The sequence below is a fragment of the Wolffia australiana genome, chromosome 7 (assembly GCF_029677425.1).
Source record: "Wolffia australiana isolate 7733 chromosome 7, ASM2967742v1".
In the NCBI taxonomy this organism is placed as follows: Eukaryota; Viridiplantae; Streptophyta; class Magnoliopsida; order Alismatales; family Araceae; genus Wolffia; species Wolffia australiana.
In genome coordinates, this window is record NC_135841.1 from 5,451,316 (window position 1) to 5,476,836 (window position 25,521).

General features: G+C 42.7%; 1 protein-coding gene across 1 annotated transcript; it reads left to right on the forward strand.

The window, feature by feature from the left end:
• Nucleotides 1-23,725: 23,725 nt before the first annotated feature.
• On the forward strand, nucleotides 23,726-24,435 carry LOC144705922 (uncharacterized). The gene has a single exon (XM_078578791.1). The coding sequence runs from the start codon at nucleotides 23,798-23,800 to the stop codon at nucleotides 24,248-24,250; it is 453 nt and encodes a 150-aa protein (XP_078434917.1). The 5' UTR covers nucleotides 23,726-23,797; the 3' UTR covers nucleotides 24,251-24,435.
• The last annotated feature ends 1,086 nt before the right edge of the window (nucleotides 24,436-25,521 follow it).

Below are 25,521 nucleotides of genomic sequence, written 5' to 3' on the forward strand. Positions count from 1 at the left end.
AAAATAATATGAAACTCATTGATTAAGTTGAAATAAAATAATAAAATAAATAGAAAATATATAAATAAAATATATAAAAAATTTAAATAAATAAAAAAGGCTTTTCAAAATCTCAGCTCAATCTCATCTTACCACCATTCACATCCATTTCAGCTAAATTTTGGTATGCATGCAAAATCATTTCACCCATCTCAAATCATGCATGTGAATTATCTGGGATAATAGTATCATCAGTGGAACCTTTCTTGCTTATAGATTATACACTTTTGTTCACCCAAGGTTTTAGCCTTTCCACAATGATCATAAACCTTTTCTTTTAGCCACCTGTTAGAATGAGTAAACACTTAGGAACACTATTGACGATGCATTTTGATGGGAAGACGTGTTTGGGGAGGGTCTATAGAACTGAGTAGCCTCTTTTATGTGTGAAGGAACATCCATGAGAAAGAGTGGGTGAGGATTTAACCCCACTTATTGAGTGAGTGAGAGTCATTTTGTTGTCATAGCATGATACCCGCCGATGAGCCCGACCTCGACTCAAATTGAAATGTAAGCTTTGAGCGTTGGCCATTGAGCAAGTCCTAACATACTCTAATAAGGTCGACCTAGCTATGGAGTTAGACTCTCATGATCATAAGTGGAGCAGCATCTAGTAATGAACACCACACAGCTTGTCTATTTGGATCAAATGATTACATTGTCTCCATGGGCTCTATTAGAGAATCTCAAATTAAGTTCAAATGCATTGCTAATGGACTAGCAATGAGTTAAGTTGGGGCGTACATGATAACTCTCCATGAAGCATGGAAAATGATAGTAAATTACGTATATTAACGGTCAAATTGACCATGCTTGTGCATGATTAACAGGAAACTTGAATATATGTCCAGAACTAGCTAAATCTAATGGACGATCTGTTTTTATGTTCAAATTAATGGTTCTGTTCTAAAGTTCCACAAACAATTATTGTATTGAAGATAGACTTAGCAGCTGAAAGGGATCATTAATAAGAAGAGAACAAACAAAATGACTACAATTTTGAAGCAATATAAGGAGCAATCGGATTTAATTGATTTCATTGCGTACGCATTTCCAGGAAAAAAATAGTGCCTAATTTGAATATATGTTTGGTATTTTACGTGGCAGAGAAGGCTCATGTAGCATATGAATCAAGCATGACCAAGCACATAGGAGGAGGTGGCGCAAAAGGGGGCATGGATGTGGTAGTTCAAGACTTATAGATTTGCAGCAAATATATTCCAGCACGAAAAGTGCAATCGATCCATATGGGATTGGAATGTGCACTACAAACAAGTATGGTGTGGCAACATCTTACCAGGTGACTCCAAGTAGACGAAATTGAACGGTGGAGAAAAAAAGAAAGAAAAGAAGCGGGAAAAGAAAAGGAGTTTTTGGGGGAGGAAAGAAAAGGACGGGCAAAGAGAAAGGGGGCGATTATCAAAGACAAAAGGAGGAGGTATGAGCAAGGCAGAAGCGGCTGGGTTGCAGAAAGCAACAAAGATACGAGCTGATTCTCAGTGAATTTCTTCCCAACTGTGTTAATCTATTTTCATTTGTGTTTCAACTCGCCAAATTGGAAAAATGAGTGGAGTATTGAAAGGAGATTTGATTTTGGAGCATCACAAAGAAGAGGTATCATAGCCATTGTTATCAAGAATTGGTCGTAATTTCAAATTTACAATTTGCACATTAATAGTAACCGTTTTAAATTCCTTTCTTTCAAAGTTAATATATTTTATCTGCCCATCAAAATTAAAAATTCAGAGTTAACAGAAGCAATTTGAGTAAGGATAAACATGACAAAAGCAATTCTATCTTTCAGTTCTGTTTGTTAAGCAAGTCCATACCGTAGTTGTTAATCAAGGTAATTAATCGGTCAAGATGTTAACTTTTTCTAGTGGTTCGACACTCTACTTACAAACTATACATAAAATTACTGATATTAAGGTGATTAGGGAATAATTGTGTAAGTTTTAATTAAGGTGATTAGGAACCTAGTCTAAATTTCAGCTCATCAGAGATCCAAGCGCCAAATGATCACGTGGATACTTCTAGAGGCCAGATGTGTGAATGGCTTCAGAACAATCTCAAAGCAGCAAAGTCAAATGTGGAACAGATTCCCACAAGGTAGATTCGATGTTTGATTTTAAAGATTGATTATGAACCAATGACCATGCTTCCGCACCCATGGAATTGTGTTGTGCATGGACAAACCAAGACATAGAACCCAACAGTTGTATCAGATCTAGGTTCTGAGTCTTTTGGTTCAAATAGGAGGAAAAACCGTCTAAACAGCATTTAAAGTCTTGATTGTTAACATCTCTATGATGGGTTTTCATCACCAGCATCGCCCACGAGCATCCACGGCTTCCCATGGGTGCCAAAGGGGGCTAAGCAATGCCCAAAGCCGTGCATGGGTGCCATATCTGCCCACGAACCCATGAGCCTGACCGCCAGTGATCGTCGCACGTGATCAGCGTCAAATTTTGGCAACTGCCAGCAGCAGCCAATGATCACACGTGTAGGGTGTGGGCAGGCCACCACCTGGCCCCAGATCAGGCTGAACCCAATCTGCTTTTGGCGATTGTTCAAAGCTACCGATGGATCCGGGTTGACAGGGTCGGGTCAGACCTGAGTTGGTCAGGTTGGTTGGGTCAAATCCGGGCCAACCAGATCGTTGAGTTGATTGGACCCAGTCTGACCCAATCTGGCTCGATCCCATCAGATCAGGATGATTGATCGAATCTGCAAAAAGATTAATTTTTAAGAGAAATGTGGGAACCGGGATTCAAACGCCACTCACGTGCTTCGACCAACAGAGGGAGAGGGTGGCGCTACCAGTGCGCCATCTGTTGTTCTTTAATATAAAATATATATATTCTATTTAAATACTTTATAAGTAATTTATTAATTTAAATAAAGGCAAAATAAATTATGAAAAATCTTGGAAAATTCAAGAAGATTGTTTCTAATTTTATTAACTCAAAAAAATCAAAACAAAAACTATCTGACTTTGATAAAATTATGAAAAATATAATTTTGGATTTATTGAATGGAATAATTTAAGCGTTAAATTATTATGGCCTTCCATAAAATTCCATAAATTATTTAAAGGGTTTGAATAATTATTTCTTGAAACTGAAAGCATGAAAGTCATGTTTATTTACTAGAATTTCGAATTATTTAAATAATTGTGTTATATTGCATTTGTTATGCGATTTCATTTGTGATATAACTATGTGGTATAATGAATGTATTGTGAAAACCTAAAACTTAGATGGACTAAATATATGTTCCCATAAGTTAGTGGACCAGTAAAATCAAAATGTGAAGTTGACGATATGAGATAGTCAACTTACACTCACACATATACAAATTTAACCACCACACATAAGTTAGGGCGTCTGTTAGTATGAGATATTACATGTTCCTATGTCATCAAAGAGACCATATCAAATATCTCTCTTTAAAATCTGAGCCATAATGCAAAAGTGACGAACTTAAGCGTGGTCCTCCTTTGTTAGAGTCATAGGATCTAAGTCCCTTTCAACATGGTTGGTGGACTCAACTCCAAGCCTACTTCTTCAGGAGGAGGAAGTAAGAGCTATTGTGTGACATAACGTCGAGATAGAGGAATTGTTTAGTTTGGTGGGAGTATACTCCAGGATTACACGCAAATTTATTTTCATCATCTAACGATGGTATAGCTCAGACCAAACTCAGTGGTTGGTGGGCTATACTCCAGGCCGCATGAGCATTGGCGACCAAAATATAATTGGATATTGCAAAGAGTTGCAAGTCCCATAAGATGGGTGTTCAATGATGCGTATTATGATTGGTGGGGGCATACTCCAGGTCGTAGTACATATGTTGAAATTCTGATCCCCACAAGGAGATAGTCCGTTTCTCCGTACAATTAAGGGTTGTGTGATGATAACATGATAAATGCATGTATATTTTTATATAATTTAGATTTTTGTATTATTAATTTATAATTTATCATGTTATCACTTGAATTCACTAACTATTTATTCACTAAACCATTTATTTTTCGCTCTAAAATCCATTCATATCTCTCTCTAGACCATCATTCATTCATTGTTACAAATTAAAAAAAAAACATGTTTGAATTCCATTATTTAGGGCAAAAAAACTATACTGTGTAAGACTTGGTCAAATTGGATAAGTCTTGCCTTAATTGGGCTGACCCAATTGGGCTGATCCAATTGGGCTGACCCAATAGGTTGCTTAATTCGGCTGACCCACTAAGGCCAGCCCTATAAGGGCCACACTGGGCCCGCCAGCCCAACTGGTTTGCCGTCGTCGCTCCGCCACCACTGCCGTCCTCGGTGCTACTGTCACCGCCACCGCCGTTGTCGTCAGGTTCATTCCATATTTCCAGTTTAGAGAGGATTCATTCCATACCACTACCTATGACTATTCATGTGAGGGCGACAACTCCTACATCCAGCCCTCTCATGTCACAATCTTTAGGGTAGAGCCTTATATGATTAACCTCTTTCCAATTTTTATGGATATCCTCTAGAATTACCTTACAATTATATTGAAGATTTCCTTTGTGCATGTGACAGTGACCATTTTTGTCATGTCCCACTTGAGAGGGTTAGAATGAAGTTATTTCTGTTCTCCATTAAGGGTCCAGCTCGTGAGTGGTTTAGGGAGATATCTAAGGATCTGTTTATATGGGATAAGGTAGAGTATGAATTTCTGAGGAAATATGGATGTAATCAAAGAGTAGTATTTAATTACTCATACATTGAGGATAACCATGAGTTCTGACATACACAGGGTACAGATATGCCAGATCAAGAGTAGTATAATCCCCCTATCCACTTGAGCAAAGTCAACATGACACTTGTGGGTACCATGAGCCACAACACGGACATGGTTTTTCTCCCTTCGAACAGGAGAGAAGTCAGAAACTACATCACTCTCTCCCTAGAGAATATAATTCATATGCCATTGATGAACCCCATTCACCCCACACCGTGCAATCTATGAAGGATAGGATGATGAAGATGATGGAGCAACTAGAACTAATCAGCAATATATTAAATAAATTAGAATCCCATCATAATGGTGATTCTCATCACATTTTTGGGAATGAACCCAAATATATCCCAAATCATACTTTGGAAGATCTCCCGGGAAAGGATGTAAGTGTCGATATGGTGATGGGGCATCCACTCCTCAAAGATAGTAATATCTACCCCATGATTATCACTAATGATAAATGAGACACATATGAGTTAGATGATCATACATTTAGAGGAGATGACACACTTATTGTTCTTTACTATTCTTAATATCTTAATTCTTTCTTATTCTTAGTAGCTATAAAAGATAGATCCATATATCTAATATTCCCATTTCTATACCTATCTTATTAAAGTATTATCCCCTCTACTTATTAATTAGTTATCTCTTCTTATTACCATTATCTTTAGTATTATTACTAAATCTTATTAACTAATAACTCAACTATTGAATCTACACCTAAAGGCCAGTCCCTGTGGAGACGACCTTACTCCAACTATACATTTGAGTAAGTTTCTATTTTTACAAATTTATTTGATTGAAGGCAAATTAATAAAAATGACCAATAAAAATTAATTACGCAATTTAAGATATTAGGTAGCTAGTGAAGCAATATAAAATATTTAAGAATAAGAAAGATAGAGTAATTAGTAATAAGAGGATAGAAGAAAGAAGAAGAGTTATATAGATGGGTATATATATATTAAGAGAGAACAAAGGGGATAGAAAAGTATTTATATATTAATAATATAGATAGGAAGAGAATAAGTGACTATCTAACTATAATATGCTAAGTAAGAATTCAGGTGTGGGGAGATATTGGGAAGAAGTGAAAGGATAATAATAGTACTAAGAAGTATTTATAGAATTATAGAATAGATTAGAGTTATAGAGTACTACTTATAGTAGTAAGATTGTTATCGCAGAATTATATATGTAGTTCTAGTGGTTTTATATGATTTATGTAGTTTTTATAGTTTTCTTATAATTGATTTGGTGAAACACAGGTAGATTTAGTTGAACACATGAGAGGTGTTCGACCAAATGCCCTTGAGGAGGGGTAGACGAGGAGCTATTTATATGGTATTTACTTAGTAGAGAGTTTTTTTATACGTTTTTATAGATTTTGTAAAGGGAGGCGGGTGTTTCTGTCGAACGCCCGCAAGGTGTTCGACAGAATGCCCGATAGACTACGAATAGTGATAAAGATAAGATAAGAGAGCCGATTCTGTCGAACGCCCATGAGGTGTTCGACAGATTGCTCAAAAGAAATCGAGATATATTCTTGATGTTTTATAAGATTTAATGACGTAGAACTTAGGTAAATCGAATACTGTTCATCGAACACACTAGGTGTTCGATGAAATGCCCCTAAGAAATCACTGTATCAAAATGAACCGAAAACGCAATTATATGATGAAATGTTGAATAAAATTTCCCGTTAAGCTCAAAACGAATATATGGGGATAATCTACGAAGCTCAAACCTCACTGAATGCCCTGATTCAGAGAGCAGTTGTGGCAGTGCCGGTCGTCGTCGCCGAGCTCAATTTTTTGACTCTCCTCCTTCGTCCGGGTGCGATTCGATGAAGGTAGAACCTTCGAGATCTTCTCGAGAGTCCTCTGAGCCTTAGAGGTGTGTCATCGCACCTCGCCGGCTACTGGGTCACCTGCGAGAGCTCTCCGCCGTCTCTCTGTTCTTGCGGCCGGAGATGGCGAAATTGGGGCTCTCAGCCCCTTTTTAACAGCCTTGGACGGAACCCAAAGGCCGTGCGGTGGTCGGGAGCTGCCATGGTAGCCTGGCCGAGCCGTTGGATCACTGCTGGTCCCCCCTCGCCGGCCAAGAATGGCCTCCAGTCGGCGGAGTCGACGGCCAGGGGTGAAGGTGGACAGAAATGCCCTTGGCCGTTAGATTCCCCTCATAAACATAAACAGGGAAAAATATGTGTAATTACATGACTCATTTTGGACTTATCAGGCATCCACTCCTTAAAGATAGTAATATCTACCCCATGATTATCACTGATGATAAATGAGATACATATGAGTTAGATGATCATACATTTAGAGGAGATGACACACTTTTAGATTCCTCTTGTGTTACATTAGAAAATTGACCAAAGACAAATATTGGTTGTGATTTGGTGATTGAGCCAACATTTTATGAGGTTGAGGACAAAACCTCCATGATAATTATAAATGAAACAGAAGGTACATTTGAATATCATATATGCATAGGAGAGAACACATGTTTAAACTCTCCTTATTTTGAGGGTGATAAGAAGCCCAATTCTAAAAATTGAGGATCGTAATTCTGAAAATTGGCTTCAATCTTTTAAGTATATTGGAAAAAAAATTAGAAGGAAGATTTTTGAGTTTATAGATTATCATATGGAGCATTACAGGAACCTTGATTTCCCACTGCTTCTGAAATCATACTTGTTAGAAGTCAAGGGATTTTTTAACTCAACCTTAAAATACATAAATATATGGGCATAGAATATCTTTTATGATATTTTTAGGTCTTGCTGGATCCTATAAATCAGTGCTTGCTGGGAGACAACCCAGTCCACTATCTCAATTAGTTTCTAGTGATATTTGATTTTATAGTTAGAACTTTATTTGTTTCCAATAAAATACTGATTAGGTGAACCCATAGGATACATCACATGCAATCAGCCAAGCTGACCATGAAGAGGCCAAACCGCTGGAAGCCAAGGAGCATAGTTAGTTGGTTCCTTCTACCCCTACTAGTGTTTTTCATGCACATCACCAACAAGCATGATTTATCAATGGGATTAGCAAATTTTATTCTACCACGTGCTGCCATAACCTGCTCCTTTAAGTGCATATACACATAACCCACTTAAATATCCAAGCCTATGACTTCTTAGATGAAGAATGACCGAGGGTTCTCGCATCTCTCACATAGTGTGGTGAACCACATGAGGAAGAAGAAAGGTGAAACTGGGAATCTATCACCATGATCATGATCGACAGTCCTTGGTGTCTCACTTGAGAGTAGACTGTGAGTCACTGTGCGTTTCCTTGTACTACCGAGGTAATGAACATGACCAATCAGAACTTCTAAGCCTATTCATCAGTCATTGATTCTCACCTTATAGCCTTGAGGCGGGCTGTAAATCTCTTGTCCCAAGCCAAAGCTCCTAAATGTATATCTTCATCCTGCAAGTGATAAAAGCTCAATAACCTACAAAAAAAAATGGGTTGAAAGATATGAAAAAGAAGAACAAGAAGCAGGATATGGAGCAAGGGCCAAAGAAATGTGTGATCTATATGCCTCGTATTTTTAATCCCGCACAGCAAAAGCCAATGCAAAACCACAAAGGGGAAATATGAATAGTATATAAAAGAAAAAAATTGAGAGGCACCAAGCTCATTTTATTCACATATTCTCTAATAGATTGGATGACAGTATGAGTGATACGCTAGAGGGTGAGTTCAATGGGTGTTGGATAGTACCAAAAGAAAGAGCAGGATTGGAATTTTATGAAGTGTACATAGAAGCTCGTAGAGGGCTTGACTCTTGAGGAGCCCATGTGAAAAAAAGAATGATATGGGGTGAGGACTTCCCTAGACTAAACCCTCACATTCAAAAGGAGCTAACCCATTTGAAAGAGAACTAGATTCTAAAGTTAATCCCCATCATGAGAAGATTTTTTTGGTTTGGTGATGTCATACGTCATTGGGGACGTTGTCTGTTGGGTACCGAGATGATGCTTCGATACCAAGGTGATGTCAGACGTCGTCGGGGACGTTGTCCGTTGGGTACGGAGATGATGCTTTGATACCAAGATGATGTCATACGTCATTAGTGACATCGTCCGATAGGTAATAATAACCTGCGGAGATGTAACTACGTGATGCAATCTCCTATGAGAGAGTACATCCAGGCCTCAACTCGTGGAGTTTTGCCAAGCTCCAAGCTCCAAGCTCCAAGTTGAGAGACCGGTGGCGGTGCCCATGACCTCGTGACCCTCGTCAAAGCAACGATGGTGACTACGACACCGAGCAGACTAAGTTCATTTGCGCTCACACATAACAGATGGGCTTGGCATGTACATATGAAATCACTCGAGTATAATCTCTAATGGTAGTTTATCCTCACACCTATTCTAACCCGAGCGCAGCGGAGTGCAGCCGAAAAGTATACGACAGAAGATAAATTAACTCGGCAAGCTAGGGGAGCAAGGTACCTCTTTGTTGGCATCGTCTCGAAGTAGAAAAAACTCATCGGTGCTGGAGACAACCACTGTGTCGCTCGACTAGCGACATAGTCGAAGCTCAAGAGATGAGATGTGGGGCATAGGGTACAAGGCACAAGGCACGGGGCCAACGGGACGGGGTAGGGTGGCATGCGATGCAGCTGCAACAGTGTGGCATGGCAATAGTGTTTCAACACAGGGCCGCAGCAACACAGGGGCGCAGGTGCAGCGTCGATGGTGGCGGCGACGTAGCGACACGGGCGGTACTACAATGGCGTGGCGTGGCGATGGTGATGGCGGGCCATGGCGGCGTGACGATGCAGTGGAGTGCGGTGGCGCCAACAGTAGGCAATGGCAATGCGATGGCGGCGCTGCTCAGTGGCGGCGGCGGCAATGCCATGGGGACGTTGCTCAGTGGCAACAATGATGGGCGAATGGTGGCAACACGGTTGGCGGTGGGACGAGCGGCGGTGTTGTGAATGCGAATGGTAGCACGGTGGTGCGGCTCAGCAGTGGTGACGACAGGCGACGGCGATGCAACGGAGGTGCAGTTCCGCAGCAAATGATGACAATGATGCGGTTAGCGGTGATGACATGTGGCAGCGTCGCAGATGTGACAATAGCGTGGCGGCGTGGCTTAGTGGCAGTGAGGGCAAGCAAAGGTGGCATCACGGCTGTGCTGCTCGACGACGGCAATGGTGGGCTATGGCGGTGGCGAGCGACGGTGGCGATGGGCGCCGACAGTCGGTCGGTAGCAGGCAGTGGGTCGAGAGTGGGTCGGCGGCACCAAAGCGGTCGATCTAGGCGCGAGGAATGCGCTGCCAATGCGCAAGGCAATTGAGGGGGCTATGGCATGAGTGGCCGCTATTCGGCTGCGTGGGGCACTTGCGACATGCAAGGAGCGGCCGGGTGGCGCTGCGGTGCGAACGACGGTTCGATGTAGCAGAGTGTGGCATCGGGGCCCTGTGGGCAACTACAGTGGGTGGCGACAACGGCGACTCGACGGTCTGGCTGGTGGGGCGGCGGTGGCAGCGCTGAATGGTGCAGCACGGCTGGCACATGGAACAAGTGTTGGCACACGGGCAGCTCTAGAGGCACGAAGTCGCGGTGCAGGCAATGGTGGCGATGCAGGAGTTGCATGGCGGTGTAAGCGATGGTGATGACGGAGCAGTCGGCGACGGTGGCCTCTTCCCCTTCCCCCTTTCTTCTTCTTCTTGTTATTTTTCTTCTTCTTCTTCTTATTTTTCTTCTTCTTCTTTTTCTTCCCAAAATGGCGGAGGTCGGAGGCTCTTGAAATGGAATAGGCCCCTCTCCAAAATTAAATGGACTTTGACCTCAAAAGGCTAGGGTGCCCACTCCATCCCTTGTATAGGGATGGTGAGGGGCTCCTTAATAGATGTCCACAAGACATAGGGAACCCCATAAAACCCAAATAAATAATCCAAAAAATTAACAAAATAAAAACAGAGCTTTGAAAAGAAAAGAAGGGGCCGTGCGAGTGGATATGGCCTGAAACCTATGAGCATGGGCATATTTTTGCCTACGCCTTGGCGTGCCAGTCAGGCTGGGTTCGAACCAGTGGCTGTCGATGGCAATGGTGCCGGCTTTGATGACATCTCTAATGAAGGGGGATAACTCGCTCCATCGCTTGGTTATGCATCATTGCCAAGGGACTAGCAATGTTTAAGTAGGCGGGTGTATATGATAGACCCAAAATGTGTCATGTAAACGGACATAGTTTAAGGTCATTTTGGGAACATTTCATGTGTATTATTATCTTCAATTTCACAAAAGTTTTGCATTTCATGCACTTATTAGAACAAGTAATGAAATAATTCATTTTTAAGTCATTTTTATGCATGTTCTACATACTCAAGAACTTTGCATTTCTAATGTTCTGTTTAGTATGTTATCTATGCTATTGCAGGCGTGAAGCCAATGTAGAAGTTGAAGAAAGAAATAAAAAACAAAATAAAACATATATATATATTGAAGAAGAATAAAAAAATATGTTTATTGGGCTAGCTTGTGGCCGACCAGGTGCATAGAACCCAAGCCAGCCGTAGGCCAGCGATCGCATGTCTCAAGCCATCCCATTGCTGCCAAAGGGCAGCCCCTGCCAAGCAAGCCCACCTGCCTGCATAAGAAACTCAAAGGCCCAATTAGGCCCACGTAGAGGCCCACATAGAAGAGAAGTATGCGGACTAAAGAGGTATATGTCTCAATTAACAATTCATTTCAAATAATATATAGTGCTCAACATTTTAGATATTTCTGATATGGGATTGAAATCCCATTATCTATTTTATGTTCATAGCAGGCAGACCATTGAGTGGCCGAGCAACCGCGGCCCAACAGGCCACGATCTAATCACATTTCAATAAAAAAACAATGATCGGCCTTCGAGTCGTTCAGCCCGACTAGAGGCTCGTGTCAGTTCGGGCTTATTTTAAATAGGTGGATATGATTTCCTCCGTCTGACCTTCTTTTAGAAGATTGCATGGATGAGATATATCCTCCATCTTAAATCCAATTTTTATATCTTTTTCAGGCCTTCCTATTGGTTTGCGAGGGTGACATGGGTTGCGGGACCCTCAGCGGATGAATCAAAAGGAAGAAAAGTGACGAGGAAGGTTGACGGGCTTGTTGACATGGCAACAGAAGGGGTACACCGATCTGCATGGTTCATCGCTGCGATTTACTTACAGCTGTTGACCCAAATAAAGGGAGGATCGGATGGTCAAGGACAATTCCTTCCAGCCTCGCCACAACTCGTCGATGCCGCCAGTCGGAGGATGTTTGCGGCCTGAGTGGAGGACCACTGGGCAATCCAACAGTATGGGAGGACCCGCAAAGCCCTCCTCCATTGGATGGCCTGGCATGTCCCTCGCTAAGCGCTAAAGGTGGCCCGAAGGCCCCAATCCATTTTCTTTCGATCATTGTCCAAATACAACAGGCTGAGGTCCCTTTAGTGCTTTGTAGCAAGACGGCAGTGTCGTGACTGTGCGGGTGGCTGTGGAAGACTTGGGGAGGCTTCAAGGAAGAGCTAGGAGTGCTTGGTTATGTGCCAGCAAGGGAGAGAAGAGAGGGGATAATGGATACCGCGATTAGGCGGCGGCGATCGGCGCCACCATCCTAAAGGCCAGTCCCTGTGGACACGACCTTAATTTTATTAAACAGTTCAGTAAGTTTCTATATTTATCAAATTTATTTCATTGTAGGCAAATGAAAAATACAACGAAAATTAGAATTAACACCGCAATTTGCCTCCTTCAGTCTACCCACTATTTCTCCTCCACATCCTCCTCATCCACTCCACCTCCAGAACCATCTGCATCTCCTATGCCGACCTCATCCTCTTCATTCCCTATAGTTGATGCTTCTCCTCCATCTACCTTGATAGATCCTACTCCTATCTTCTCACAATCTCCCACATCCTCTCCTACTTCACTACCTAGCTCTCTTGCTCCGCTACTCATGTCACCCCAAGCGTTCACTGATGAAAGAAAATTGTGCTGTAGTCTAATTTGCCTACAATCAAATAGATTTGATAAAAGTATAAACTCATTCAACTATACGGTTAGAGTAAGTTAGCCTCAACAAGGACTGGCCTTTAGAGATGTTTTTTAATAATTGGGTTCTAATATTATTACTTATTATTTCTTAACTCAACTATTTCTTATTATTACTTCTTATGTGTAATAATAAGGATGGTAAGTATAAGAAGAAATAGTAGTTAGTATATGTAATATTATGTTGATAAGAGAACTAGATAGAAAAGAGGGATAATAATAATGATTATTAAGATATCATTATTTAGTGAGTCCAAGGATCAAAGTTAATAAGATGTGATAAGTAAATAATTACTTAATAACAGTTATTATTTTATTAAGGGTAGGGGGAAGAATAATAATGAAGAATAAGTTAGATAGATAGGGAAAGAATGAGCAATCACCTAATTATAATCTAAGTTGGTAGATAGGTATAAAGAGATGAAGAGAACAGATTTTATAGAATTTTATATATGTTTAATGAGTTATTATATAGTTACTATATGCATTTTATATGTTATATACATATATATTTTTATAATCAATTTATGAACTTAAAGGGGTGATTTAGTCGAACACCTTGAAGGTGTTTGACCAAATGCCCAAAAGAGAGACAGGATAAGATAAAAATTGATTTATCAATTTTTATATACTATATAAATATGTATTTTTTAAGGTAGAGAAATCGGTGAAAGAGGTAGTTTTGTCAGTATATTTATTTTTTATATGTTTCCAAATTTGAATAAGGTCGATAAAAGCAAACTTATATAAATCGATAAAAAAACTCAATGCACACAAAGTGTTTGTGAAAAGCCTTGATTAAGCATGAAAAGCCTTGATCTATATCTAATTGTCAATGAAATCAAGCATCCATGATGAAGTAAAAACACAGAACTCAAATGAAGAATCCATAAAAGAACCTGAATCACCCTGACTTGAGAAGAAAAGGTGGCGGGCGACGATCGTCGCCACCTAGCTTTGGTGTGCGGTTTCCTCTGCTCGTCTTCTCCAATTAGGTGTGAATCCAAGCTACTCCAGACCTTCTTTGGTGTCGTTTTGAGCTGGATGAGCCTTGCTGGATGTTGTCAATTGGGGTCCATCGTCGAAACAAACTCGGTTGAAAGATGGATCAATTGGGGGTATTTAGGCCCCTTTTAACGGCCTGGGATGGACTCTTGGATCCGTCCGATGGAGGGAAATGGCCCTAGGGGTTCTCCTAGGCCCTCGGATGACCCTACGGTCCCCCCTCGGTGGCTGAAAATTCTCTCCGATAGTGGCATCGACGGCCAGGGTGGGGTTGGGCAGAACTACCCCAGGCCATTTGATTTCCCTCATTTGGCTTTGAGGGTTGCCATTGCATTGCAAGCATGGACCCCGATAAAATTGATGTATCCCTGTCTGCCACGCCCCCATCAAGGCATCATCAGCCTTCCTTTCATCTGATTCATCCGCCTCGACATCTAATAGGCTACCCTGAAAAATGAAATAAAAATAAATTAAATAAGCTGACATAGATCTCACCATCTCATATTCTTTAAGAAGATCGAACAAATGAGATATATCCACCTATTTAAAATAAGCCCAATATGTGCAGGCTTTGGGCCAGGTCGGTTCAAATTCCGATCATGATTTCTCATAAAAATTGGATTAGATTGTGGCCCAACGGGCCGCGATTGCGTGGTTACTTGATGGCTGAGCAAGGTAAGAAAATAAAGTAGATTATGAGATCTAAATCCCATATTAGAAAGTTTAAGAGATGTCGCGCTATAAATACTTTGGCATATATCTAATATTCAGCTAAAACTACATACCTCTTGAGATCGCGGTCTCGTTCGTCTGTGGGCCTGAATGGGCCTGTATGTGGGAGTCAGCTGGGCTTGCTATGAGGTGCCCACCCCTTGCTGGATATGGGTGGGCTTGAGCGCCTGCGTTTGCCTGCGTACGGCTTGCTTGTGCGCTTTTGTGCCATGGTTAGTCCGTAGCTAGCCCACTAAAACCCCCTTATTATTTTCTTTTTATTTATTTCTCTCCTTTCTTTCTCACTCATTCTCTCATTTATTTTCCTCTCTTCAACCTTGACTTCACCCCTGGAATAGCACAGATAACATACTAAATAGAACATTAATACCATTATAAATTGAATGTTTTAAATCTATTTATATTAAGAAATACTTCAGCTTGTAGAACATGTAAAAATGACATTAAAAGTGCATTGTTTTATCACTTGCTCTACTTACTGCAAGAGATGAAAATTTTTTTAATGTTGAAGATAATACACATGAAATATTCCCAAAACGACTTTAAAATATGTATGTTTACATTTGGCATTTTGGGTCTATCTTTCACCAGATACCATCTCCACTCCAGTATCTATGGTCGAATCATCGATCTCGTGCCCAGATCCACCGCTAGTTGCCTTGCCATCTGATGAACTTCACTTGCCTATCGCCTTTCGCAAAGGTAAATGCTCTTGTACTCATCAACCTATTTTGCATTTTTTTAGTTATGACAATTTGCATCCTACCTATCCTGCCTTCTCCCTTTCTCTAACCACTAAGTCAATACTTAAGTCCTACTTAGAGGCACTTAAGCTACCTCAATGGAAGGCGGCAATGATCTTTGTGTATGTGGCCTTAATCAAGCAGAGAACTTGGGTATCGATACCTCGGCAAGCCAACATTAGTGTCATTACATGCAGATGGGTGTTTACACTCAAGCACAATCCTGATGGAACTATTCATCTATAGAAAGCGCATATATATGCTCACGGGTTCTCCCATACCTATGGAATTGACTACAAGGAGACCTTCTCCCCTGTTGTTTGACTTAATTTTGTATGTATTATTCTCTCCATGGTAGTGAATCAGGGGTGGTATTTTCATCATCTTGATGTGTCCAATGCCTTCCTCTATGGAAATCTCACCGAGAGTGTATTTATGAAGCAGCCACCTGGGTATGCAATTGGGGGGGACTACTAAGGTGTGCCATCTTCATCGAGCTATATCTGGTTTGAAGCAGTGCCCATGTGCGTGATTTGCAAAATTCAGTCAGCTTATTCTCTCTCAAGGATTGACCTCGTTTGAAGTGGACCCTTTTGTATTCCACTCCTCTACTTCCTCCGTAAGCATCATACTAGCTGTATATGTTGATGACATCCTTGTTACTAGGAGTGACCTAGCTGGCATATCTTGTGTTAGGAGTTACCTACATCGTCATCTTACCATCCAAGATCTAGGCACTCCTAAATATTTCTTGGGCATCGAGTTTGCTTATTGCCTGGGACAGTTGGTTCTTAACCAACAAAAATATGTCCTAGATATACTTGAGGCTGGACTTCTCGAGTGCAAGCCACACGCATCACACATTGATAGTAAGCCCAATATTTGGTACTTTAATTCTCCATTGCTTGCAGATGTCCACTAATATAGGCAACTTGTGCGGAAACTCATCTACCTAACTGTTACACATCCGGATATCACTTATACGGTGGGCCTCCTCAATCAGTTTATGCGCTCACCCTAGGAAATCCACTAGCAGGGTGCCCTTCGAATTCTTGCCTATCTCAGGCATGCTCCTGGATGTGGCCTCCTCTATTTATGACAATGTAATATTCACGTAGAGGCCTAATTTGACTCCAGCTATGCGAGCAATCGAGGTGTTCCAAAAATCTCTTTCTGGATATTGCACATAGGCTGGCAGGAACCTTGTCACTTTGCAAAGGAAAAAAAAAAACATGTTTTCTCTCTCTGCAATGCTTAAGCCGAATACCGTGCTTTCAGGCATGCTTCCTCTGAGATGCTTTGGCTACGTAAATTTTTTTGTGAGCTTGGGTTTCCAGTACAAGTCGCTATGCCCATGTACTGTAATAACCAAGTTACATTTTTTCTTGCCAACAATCCTACTTTTCATGAACGTACCAAGCACATAGAGATCGATTGTCACGCTATTTGACATTGAGTTCTTCACAGCCTCATCACTACTCGACATGTTGCCTCATCCCACCAGCTAGCAGACATTCTCACCAAATGGCTTCCTATGCCTCTATTTCTCGCAAGCAAGGCTTATTTGATATCTACGCTCCAGCTTGAGAGGCAGTGAGTGTATATGCACCTTAATTTATTTCTGAATCCTCTACACTCTCTCTCCTCTCCCCTATATTCATGTCCCTTCTTTTGTCTCTGGGTTATTAAATGTTTTTATCTTTTTCCAAGGTGCCTATATTCCTGACAAGGTGGAATCCAAATTGTCAAGGGGGAGTTCCTTTTGAGCATGCTATTGATATCTCTAACACTTCATGTAGATGAATGAGGATTGATGGATCAAGAAGTCATCTAAAGTAACAATATTACATTGCTAAGGGATTAGTAATGATTTAATTTGGCGATTATGATAACTTGAAAATTATAATGTTGAATCGATGTATATTACGTTATACATATGTGTTTCATTGGCCATATTTGCATGTTGTCATACATAAATGGACATAAATGACTTGCACTCTAATTTTATGATTGTTTCTAATTTTTTAGTATTATTAACATGGTATTTAACCTCATTGCATTGAAGAAATATTTTTTACAGGGCATAAAATACGTGGCTAGAGGTTGGTAAAGGATTTACTAATATTTTTTTATAATGTTATAACATTATATAGCCAAAAAATGAATTTTAGAATTAAAAGAATATTTTTTAATGTTTTTTAGTATTTTAAATGATTTTTTTATGAATTTCGTGCATCCACATCATTCGCCCGAAAATTCGGGCGAATGATTGGATGCGCCCAATGAGCAGTTTATTGGCTCATTATGGCATCGCATTGCGAGATGCCATAATGAGCAAATCATTACTGGGGAAGATTACCTGGCACGGGAGATGAGAAAAAGGTAAATTTTGTCTTTTTAATTCATTTGGCTCTTTCGTGCAATAAATGCATGCAGATAATCGATCTTCGCATGCATTTATGAAACAAGAATATTTCACGCATTCAATGCATGCGGTAATCGATTATGCGTGCATCTAATAGACGGTAAGCTCACCTTCTTTTTTTAATTTATTCAAAACAAAACTTCAGGACAACGTGGCATGATCTCAGCCACACAAAAGGGTATCCTTTAATCTCTCCTAATGGCGATGGTTGCGCCATTTCAGAGCAAAGACAAATGGCAACGCATGATCCAAGGGTGGTGAAAACAAGGCGATGAATCAGAAAAGGCCACTTCTATCTGCGTGGAGGAGAGATAAAATTAATCCAATGGTTGAGATAAATCGCCACTAAAAACAACAATATCTTGGGATCTAGTCGTCCGATTGCGCCCAAATTTTGAGGGTAGGTTTCTCTTTTCACCCTCTACGCTCCATATGGTTGGACTTTTAAATAGAGGTCGGGAAGAAGGGGAAATTCACTTTTGAAAGCTCTCCCAAGGATTTGGCCAGGAAGGACACAGGTGATGCTTTGGAAGTTGACAGATCTTGGTTCATCATTGAAATTTGTAAGTTTCTAATTTGCTTTTTGAACTTCTTCTTGAACGATTCTAAAACGCCAATGCATGGGTGAAGTGTACATGCCCGTGAAGTTGATTTGAATGGAAATTAGCATTGCATTTTGATTTTGATTCAAGACCCGACTTTTAATCCTTAGTTCTACATTGTTTTTAATCTAACTTGGCATCTTTGATCTCTGAATTAGGGTCAAATTTCACCTTTAATTTGTTTTCCCCCAAATTTTTCTACTTTCTCTCTCTAGGTTAATTAATCTACTTTCTCTCTCTAGATTTAGACTTTGGTTTTTTGAAAATTCAATGCAACATATAAAAAACCAAAATACAAAATTTCACCAAAAAATTTGTCCATCTTCAAGTCCAATTTCAAAATCCCTTTCTTGGTTATTAATTCCCAACTTTGATACATAAAAATTGTCTTAAAAAATCATCCTGATTGGAAAATGGGTAATCCCAATTAAATTGATATTAGAACCAAAATTATCCTATCTAAATTGTCTTGACCAAAAATAAAATTTCTTGCTTATCACCTCCTTGTGGTTCAACTCCTTGCTTTCTCTATACATAGTATTTAGTTATTAAGGGTTATTATGAATTTTATTGTATAAGTCTAAAAGAAAAAATAAAGACATTTTTAAACACCCAAATTTAGGCTTATCACACGGTAGCCATTGTCGTGTGGTTGCTCCATCTCTCCTATCTAGTCCAGCTCAGCATCTCCTATATCAATCAGGAGAGTCGAAGACGGACACTAACTAGCTTAGTGCCCTTTCCCTTCGCACTTGAAGCACGTGAGTTCTGCTTGATTCACACTCGTGCTGCAGGTTGTGGTATTGATAGTGATGGCCCGAGCAGGTGGGGTGGAGCCCACTGAAGTGGTCGGGGCGTTCCCTCGCCCTCCAGTGATATGCAAGATCCGTGCAGTAACTGATGTGATACGACGACGGCCGGGATCGATCGGCGCGTTTCACGTCACAGGGTTATGATGCGAATGTATGGGATGTAAGCCGAATGATGAGAAAATACGAATGAGCAGATAAGGACTTGACGGATGGCGATGTCGGCCGTACCGATCAATGAGAGACGAGTGATCCTAAGATCAAACTCCCAATGACCCGCTGGACCTACTAGACGTCTACTAAGTGAGGGGCATCTAACAGCCCTGGAGCGTTCGGCGTCCAAGTCGGATGACAGTCCGTCTACCACAAGAATCCCTATGCTCGACAAGGTGGCTAGTCCTATCCGATGATGTTCGAGAATATCACGGTAGCGGACGCGATAGGGGAAGATGAGACTGTCGAAGATAATAATACTGGAGTTTATAAAGGGGAGACGAGACTGACCTTTGTATCGCTTAGTCCAAGGCGTCCAAGTCGTCGAGCGGATGCTTAGTGTCGGGTCGTGCGGACGAGTGTCGTTGACGAGGACAAAACCGGGTGCGGACGGTGCGGTCGTAACTACCAGCAGAGAGCTGAGTCCACGGGTGGCGTGCAACAAAAGTCGGAGCAGAGGGCGCACAAGGCGCGCGCTTGGCTGGCGCACGGCGTAGTCGTGTGGGCGGGCAAGACAGCGAACCAAGTATCGTGGGAATAGTCGTGGGGGTGGGGCAGAAAACCAAGTAATCAGTTATGGCGTAGAGGGTGGGAATCAAGAAATCAAGAAAGATGAGGGCGAAGGGGAGAACGAAGGGGAATCAAGGAGATATGGTGAGATCAAGAAATCAAGAAATCATGAAATCAAGAATTCAAGAAATCAAGAAATCAAGAAATCAAGGGGAAAGAAAGTGGGCGATCAAGAAAGACAAGAGGATGCGGTTGGGAATCAAGAAACGATGGGAGAAAGGAGGGTGGGCGATCAAGAAAGGCAAGAGGAGGCGGTTGGGAATCAAGAAACTATGGGGAAAGGAGGGTGGGCGATCAAGAAAGGCAAGACGAGGCGGTTGGGAATCAAGAAACGATGGGGAAAGGAGGAAAGAGGGGAAATTCAAGAAATGTGGGAGGGTGTTCAAGAACGGTGGTGGGGTGGATCAAGAACGAAGAGAAGGGGGGGTATGGATCAGGAATGGTGGAAGGGTGGAAAAAAGGTACCAAGAAATGGCTTTCTTGAACTGTAACAACCAAGAACCCTCCAAGAAAGAGGAGTTCTTGATGGATCTGGGGTGTGCTCCCTCGGCGGAGCAGATTTCCCAGGTTGATGACGTGTCGGCGACGCTTCTTGAATCTCCCAAGACCCCCGGAGTAATCTCGACGAAGGCCTCTTTCGATTCTTGATGGCGGCGACTTCTTGAAACTCTTTCCTCGCACAGGAGTGATCTCGACGGTGCGCTTTAACACGTCTCCCTCGGAGTGATCTCGACGGGAGAGACGTGGGCTCTACCCACGGAGTGATCTCGACGTGGGGTGGGGCTAGCCAAACCCCCTACACTACTCTCTACGATAGGGGGGGAGACGAATTGTGAATAAACTTTTCAACAATGACTCCAAGGTGTTCCTTGGGCATGCCATCCCCTTATATAGTGAGGATGGGTGCCAAGTGAACGTGGGAGAGGACGAACCGTCGCGAGACGTGGTTCGGCCTCCCTTACAAATTCAAAATACAAACATAAAAGTAAAATGATAGCGAGGACGGGGCCCAACAACATTGGCCCAGTCCACGAATCCAAAAATACAAACACACATGAAAATGAGCATAAGTAAAAAGATAAAAGTTCTTACGCGGGGTACTTAAACCCCGGGTGGCGAGCGTCGGCGCGAGCTGCTCGGCGTGGCTGACGACATCCCGTCGCGTCATCCTCGAGATGGTTCTTCGTCATCGTGGCGTCGTCCTCGAGATGGTCCTCCATCAATAACGGACGGGGTAGTTCAAGCAAGTGTAGCTCGAGGGGCAACTGGGTAGTGTAAGCGACGGCCTCCTCACTTGGATGATTCATATGCTCCACAATGTGATAGGCTTTGTCGACCTCGCCAGGATTGCACTTAAGCACCTCTCTGCGTACGGTCGGTCAAAGCCCGTGGGCAAATAGATCAATGAGGATCTGTTGGTCCTCCCCAAATCAACACCGAATCCAATACTCCAGAAAGGCCTCGATGTATTCCGTCATGAATTGTCGACCTTGTCAAAGGTCGAGCCACGTAAGGAATAACTTAATCTGATAATGTCGTGGCACATACCTTCTCCTCAGCTTCTGCTCCATCTCGGTCCATTATGTGAAGGGCCATCCTCGTCGCTCTACTACGACTTACTCGTTCTCCCAAAAGATCTTCGCCTGTCTGACAAGTCTTGTCTCTACAGATTAAATGCACAAGTCATCGTCTATATGATGTCATCAGAAATAGTAGTTCATGCTCGACTCCCAATCGATGAACTCCTTCGGCTTCCTCGACCCTTCAAAGATGGCAACGTCAGCTCATACGCTCTTTTGGATCCTAGCTTGATGCTCCTCTCGTCAACGCTCCTAGTCGTCCGGGTGTCACTCGGGCACAGGGTATTCTCCATTTCCTGGTCCGGCGTGTGGTCAGGGTGGGGTTGGCAGATACAGAGAGAGACAGAAAGAGAGAGGGAGCGGAAAATAGAGAGAGATATAGAGAGAAAAAGTGAGAAAGAGAGAGAGGGTAAATGACAGAGAGATTAGGAGAGAGAGATATATAAAGAGCGGTACAGATGGGTACAAATATCAGAGAGCGAGAGAGAAAGGGAGAGAGAGTGAGATGCACCGACAGAGAGGGAGACGGAGCGGCAGACAAAGAGAAAGAGAGAGCGGCAGAGAGAGAGAAAGAGAGGAAATAAGGGCGAGAGAGTGAGAGAGAGATAGAGCGGTAGAAAGAGAGATACATAGAGCGGGAGAGAGAGAGATGTAGGGACAGAGAGCGACAGGGAGCGGCAGACAAGGAGAAAGAGAGAGCGACAGAGAGAGAGAAAGAGCGAGAGAGTGAGAGAGAGATAGAGCGGGAGAGAGCGAGAGATACGTAGAGCGGGACGGAGAGGGAACAAGACAGAGAAAGGGAGAGCGAGACTGAGATAGAGCGACGGAGAGAGAAAGAGAGAGAGGGAGAGAAATGGAGAGAGAGACTGGGATTCAGCGACGGAGAGAGGGAAAGATAGAGCGGGACAGAGAGAGGGAGATAGAGAGCGAAACAATTGCAGATCGAGAGAGAAAGGCACAGAGAGCGACAAAGAGGGAAAGATAGAGAGAGAGAACTGGAGGGTGAGACAAAGATGGCGCGACGGAGAGACTACGATAGAGAGAGATAGCACGATATTGAACGACGGACAAACAAAGAGAAAGAGAGTCGAGAGAGAGAGACGGTTGCTTTTCCGATGCACTGTTTATACCGACGTAAATGTGACGGGTAAAGTTTGTTGTAGAACAGAATAGGTCTGTAATTCTTAAATTTGAAATTTCTGTTTATGTTTTCGGTCGTCAGATTTTTTTCCATCTTTACGTTTGACGTATATGTCTTCTGGGATGCGGTCAAAAAACAATTTAACCTATGGTTGGCCGAAAGAACGGTACTGGATTGAACTCGCTTGCCCGTGCAAGCAACAATGATGGAGCGCTCTCATCCACCCTTCTCTCTCCTGCCCGTGCACGTACCTCCTCCTCTAATTCCCATCGCCCTCTATCTCTCTCTCGCTCGCATTAATATCTCTCGCTCCGTCTTATCTCCCCCATTCTTATCTCTCTGTCATTCTCTCATTCATATCGCACTCGCTCTCTCTCGTTCATATCGGTCTCACTCTCTCCCATTGGTATCGCTCCCCCCTCTCACACGCACACTGCCCTCCCCCCTCTTTCATTCCTTTGCTTCTATCCCTTGGTTTTTCCTCCCTTCCTCTTGTTCTCCCTCCCTGGATCACTCCTTTTCCTTCCCTCCTCGTTGGGTTCCGGTACCTCTGTGATAGAAAACGCTCCGACCCGTCGCTCTCCCGACCTTGAAAATGTTCTGATCCCATCGGTGTTCTCGGTTTTCTCTAACATTTAAAAAGCCAGAAACGAGTGCCCCTCTCACTTGGTTCCAGCGCTGACTTTAGAGGATTCATAGCGACTCCCCTCGAGTTCAATTCGTGACGTACTAAAGCACCGCATGATCTTGTGTCTCAGAATTCCCCATTTCCGTGTTGAGCTGAGCGTCCAGAGAGGGAGAACTTTGAAAAACGAACAGCCGTCGAGAGCCAAAAAAACTAGGGACGTCCACTCTGGGGTCAGCGAGCCATAATGAAATCAATACGCCAACGCTGGCCTGAACCTTAGTCAGTATAAGCTTAAAGGTTCATTCCCCTTTCCTTCTCGGGTTGGCTATTAACATTCAACGTATCCATGTCCAAATACATTACTCCCTTTTACATCGGTGGGTTATAAATACACAGTCTCCAGGCTCAACATCCTCAGGACGTACCCTTGCGAGCCCTGCTTCCCACCGCACGAGCGGCTCTCCCACCCTCGAATGGCCAAGAATTCCATCGACGCTCACCGCGAAGGGGCGGAGATCTACAGGGGCGACGAGCTCTGCCGCCAAAAGACCGTCGAGCTTTTGGAGGAGCTCAACATGCCTCGGGGCCTGCTTCCCATTCAGGACGTGGAAGAGATGGGCATCAACCGCCGTAGCGGCTTCGTTTGGCTGCGCCAGAAGAAGGCCCTCAACTACACCTTCCGCACGGCGGGGCGCCTCGTCTCCTTCGGTGCCGAGGTCACCGGCTTCGTGGAGGACCGCCGCATGCGCCAAGTGACCGGCGTCAAATCCAAGGAGCTCCTCATGTGGATATCTTTGGGGGAGTTCTACGTCAACCGCAGAGACAGCACCAAGATCACGTTCAGGACGCCAACGGGTCTGTCGAAAACGTACCCGACATCTGCCTTTGAGCTCGAGGAGCAGGGAAGCATGACGGCCGTCGCATAGTGTGTACTCTTACGATGCCCGTGTAATCTGAAACTAGCACCTTGTGGACCGTGGCCAAGCGAAAACGGAGCCGGTGGCGACAATATTCTATTCCATTGTTTGTTTAAGCTTGCGAACTCGGGGTCCTACTCTTTATATGACAATCCAGACGGATTTGTGAGAAATAATAGCACGGCCATTTCTTTCCTCTATCTGTAACGCGACGCCCCTCGTCTCGCATAAGATTCGCGTTCCGTTGTCTTTCCTCCAGCCCTTTGTTTCCTTCGTCAGAGGTTAGAGCACCATGGGGAAGTGGTTTTCTCTGGATTTGTCGAGCAGAACACTGCAGGTTCATTGCAGTCTGTATTTAAACTTTTAAATGAAGGCAATTTGACCTTCGCCGTCCTTGTCTACGAACGCTTCGATGGCTCCATAAAGAGATTCTAATACGACTCTCGATGATCCAGTTGGTCCTAAGCCGTGCAAATAAGAGCCACGACCTATCTGGCTCATTAAATATTGCAGCTTGGATTGGGGGCATTCTGGCTAATCGGTTTTCTGTATTCTCCTCTCTGTGCGTGGAATTTTCTGCGTGTCACGCGATGCTAGGACTGGAAAAGGAAAATATAGATTTAAATTTTGATATAAATTCAAGATTACATATTTTACGCATAACAGTATTTTCCTTCTGATATTTGCACTCTAAACTTCCATAAAACTACCTAAAAGTCCCAAAAACCAGAAGAGAAGGGCCTTAGAACCAGAACACTTGATCTCTTGAAAACAGTTTACTCGGCCTCTTGTAGTTTCTCAACAAATATAAGTACATATTTTCTGACTTATCAAAATATTGTCTTTGTGGATTTACGATTTAGCAAATGCCTAAGCGTACAAGAATACGTTTCCTAAGACAGAGGCATTCGCATCACATATGTGAACAAATGTAAATGTATTTTATCTGACCTGGAAAGTCTTTCGGTCATAACATTAATGTCCGAAAGTTTAGTTAAAATACCCTAGAATCAAGAGAGAATGGAAATGAGTTCTGATGTGGAAACATATAATTTTATGCTTTAATGCCGTGCATCAATGACTATTTAAATGCCAATGAAGGACATAAAATGCATGAAATCACGCCATTATGTAGCACGAGATCTATGATTGTCGCTACCCCAACAGTTTTTTATCTAAACAGTCCGATGGATAATATTGCGACTAGAAGTTGAACCACTCTGAGCCGTCCGACTCTCTCGATCGTTCTCAATCCATGAGGCAGATTTTCAGCGCGCCAC

What these genes read in the sequence shown, in the direction of transcription:
- LOC144705922 (XM_078578791.1), top strand. Translation starts at nt 23,798, where the DNA reads ATGGCCAAGAATTCCATCGACGCTCACCGCGAAGGGGCGGAGATCTAC.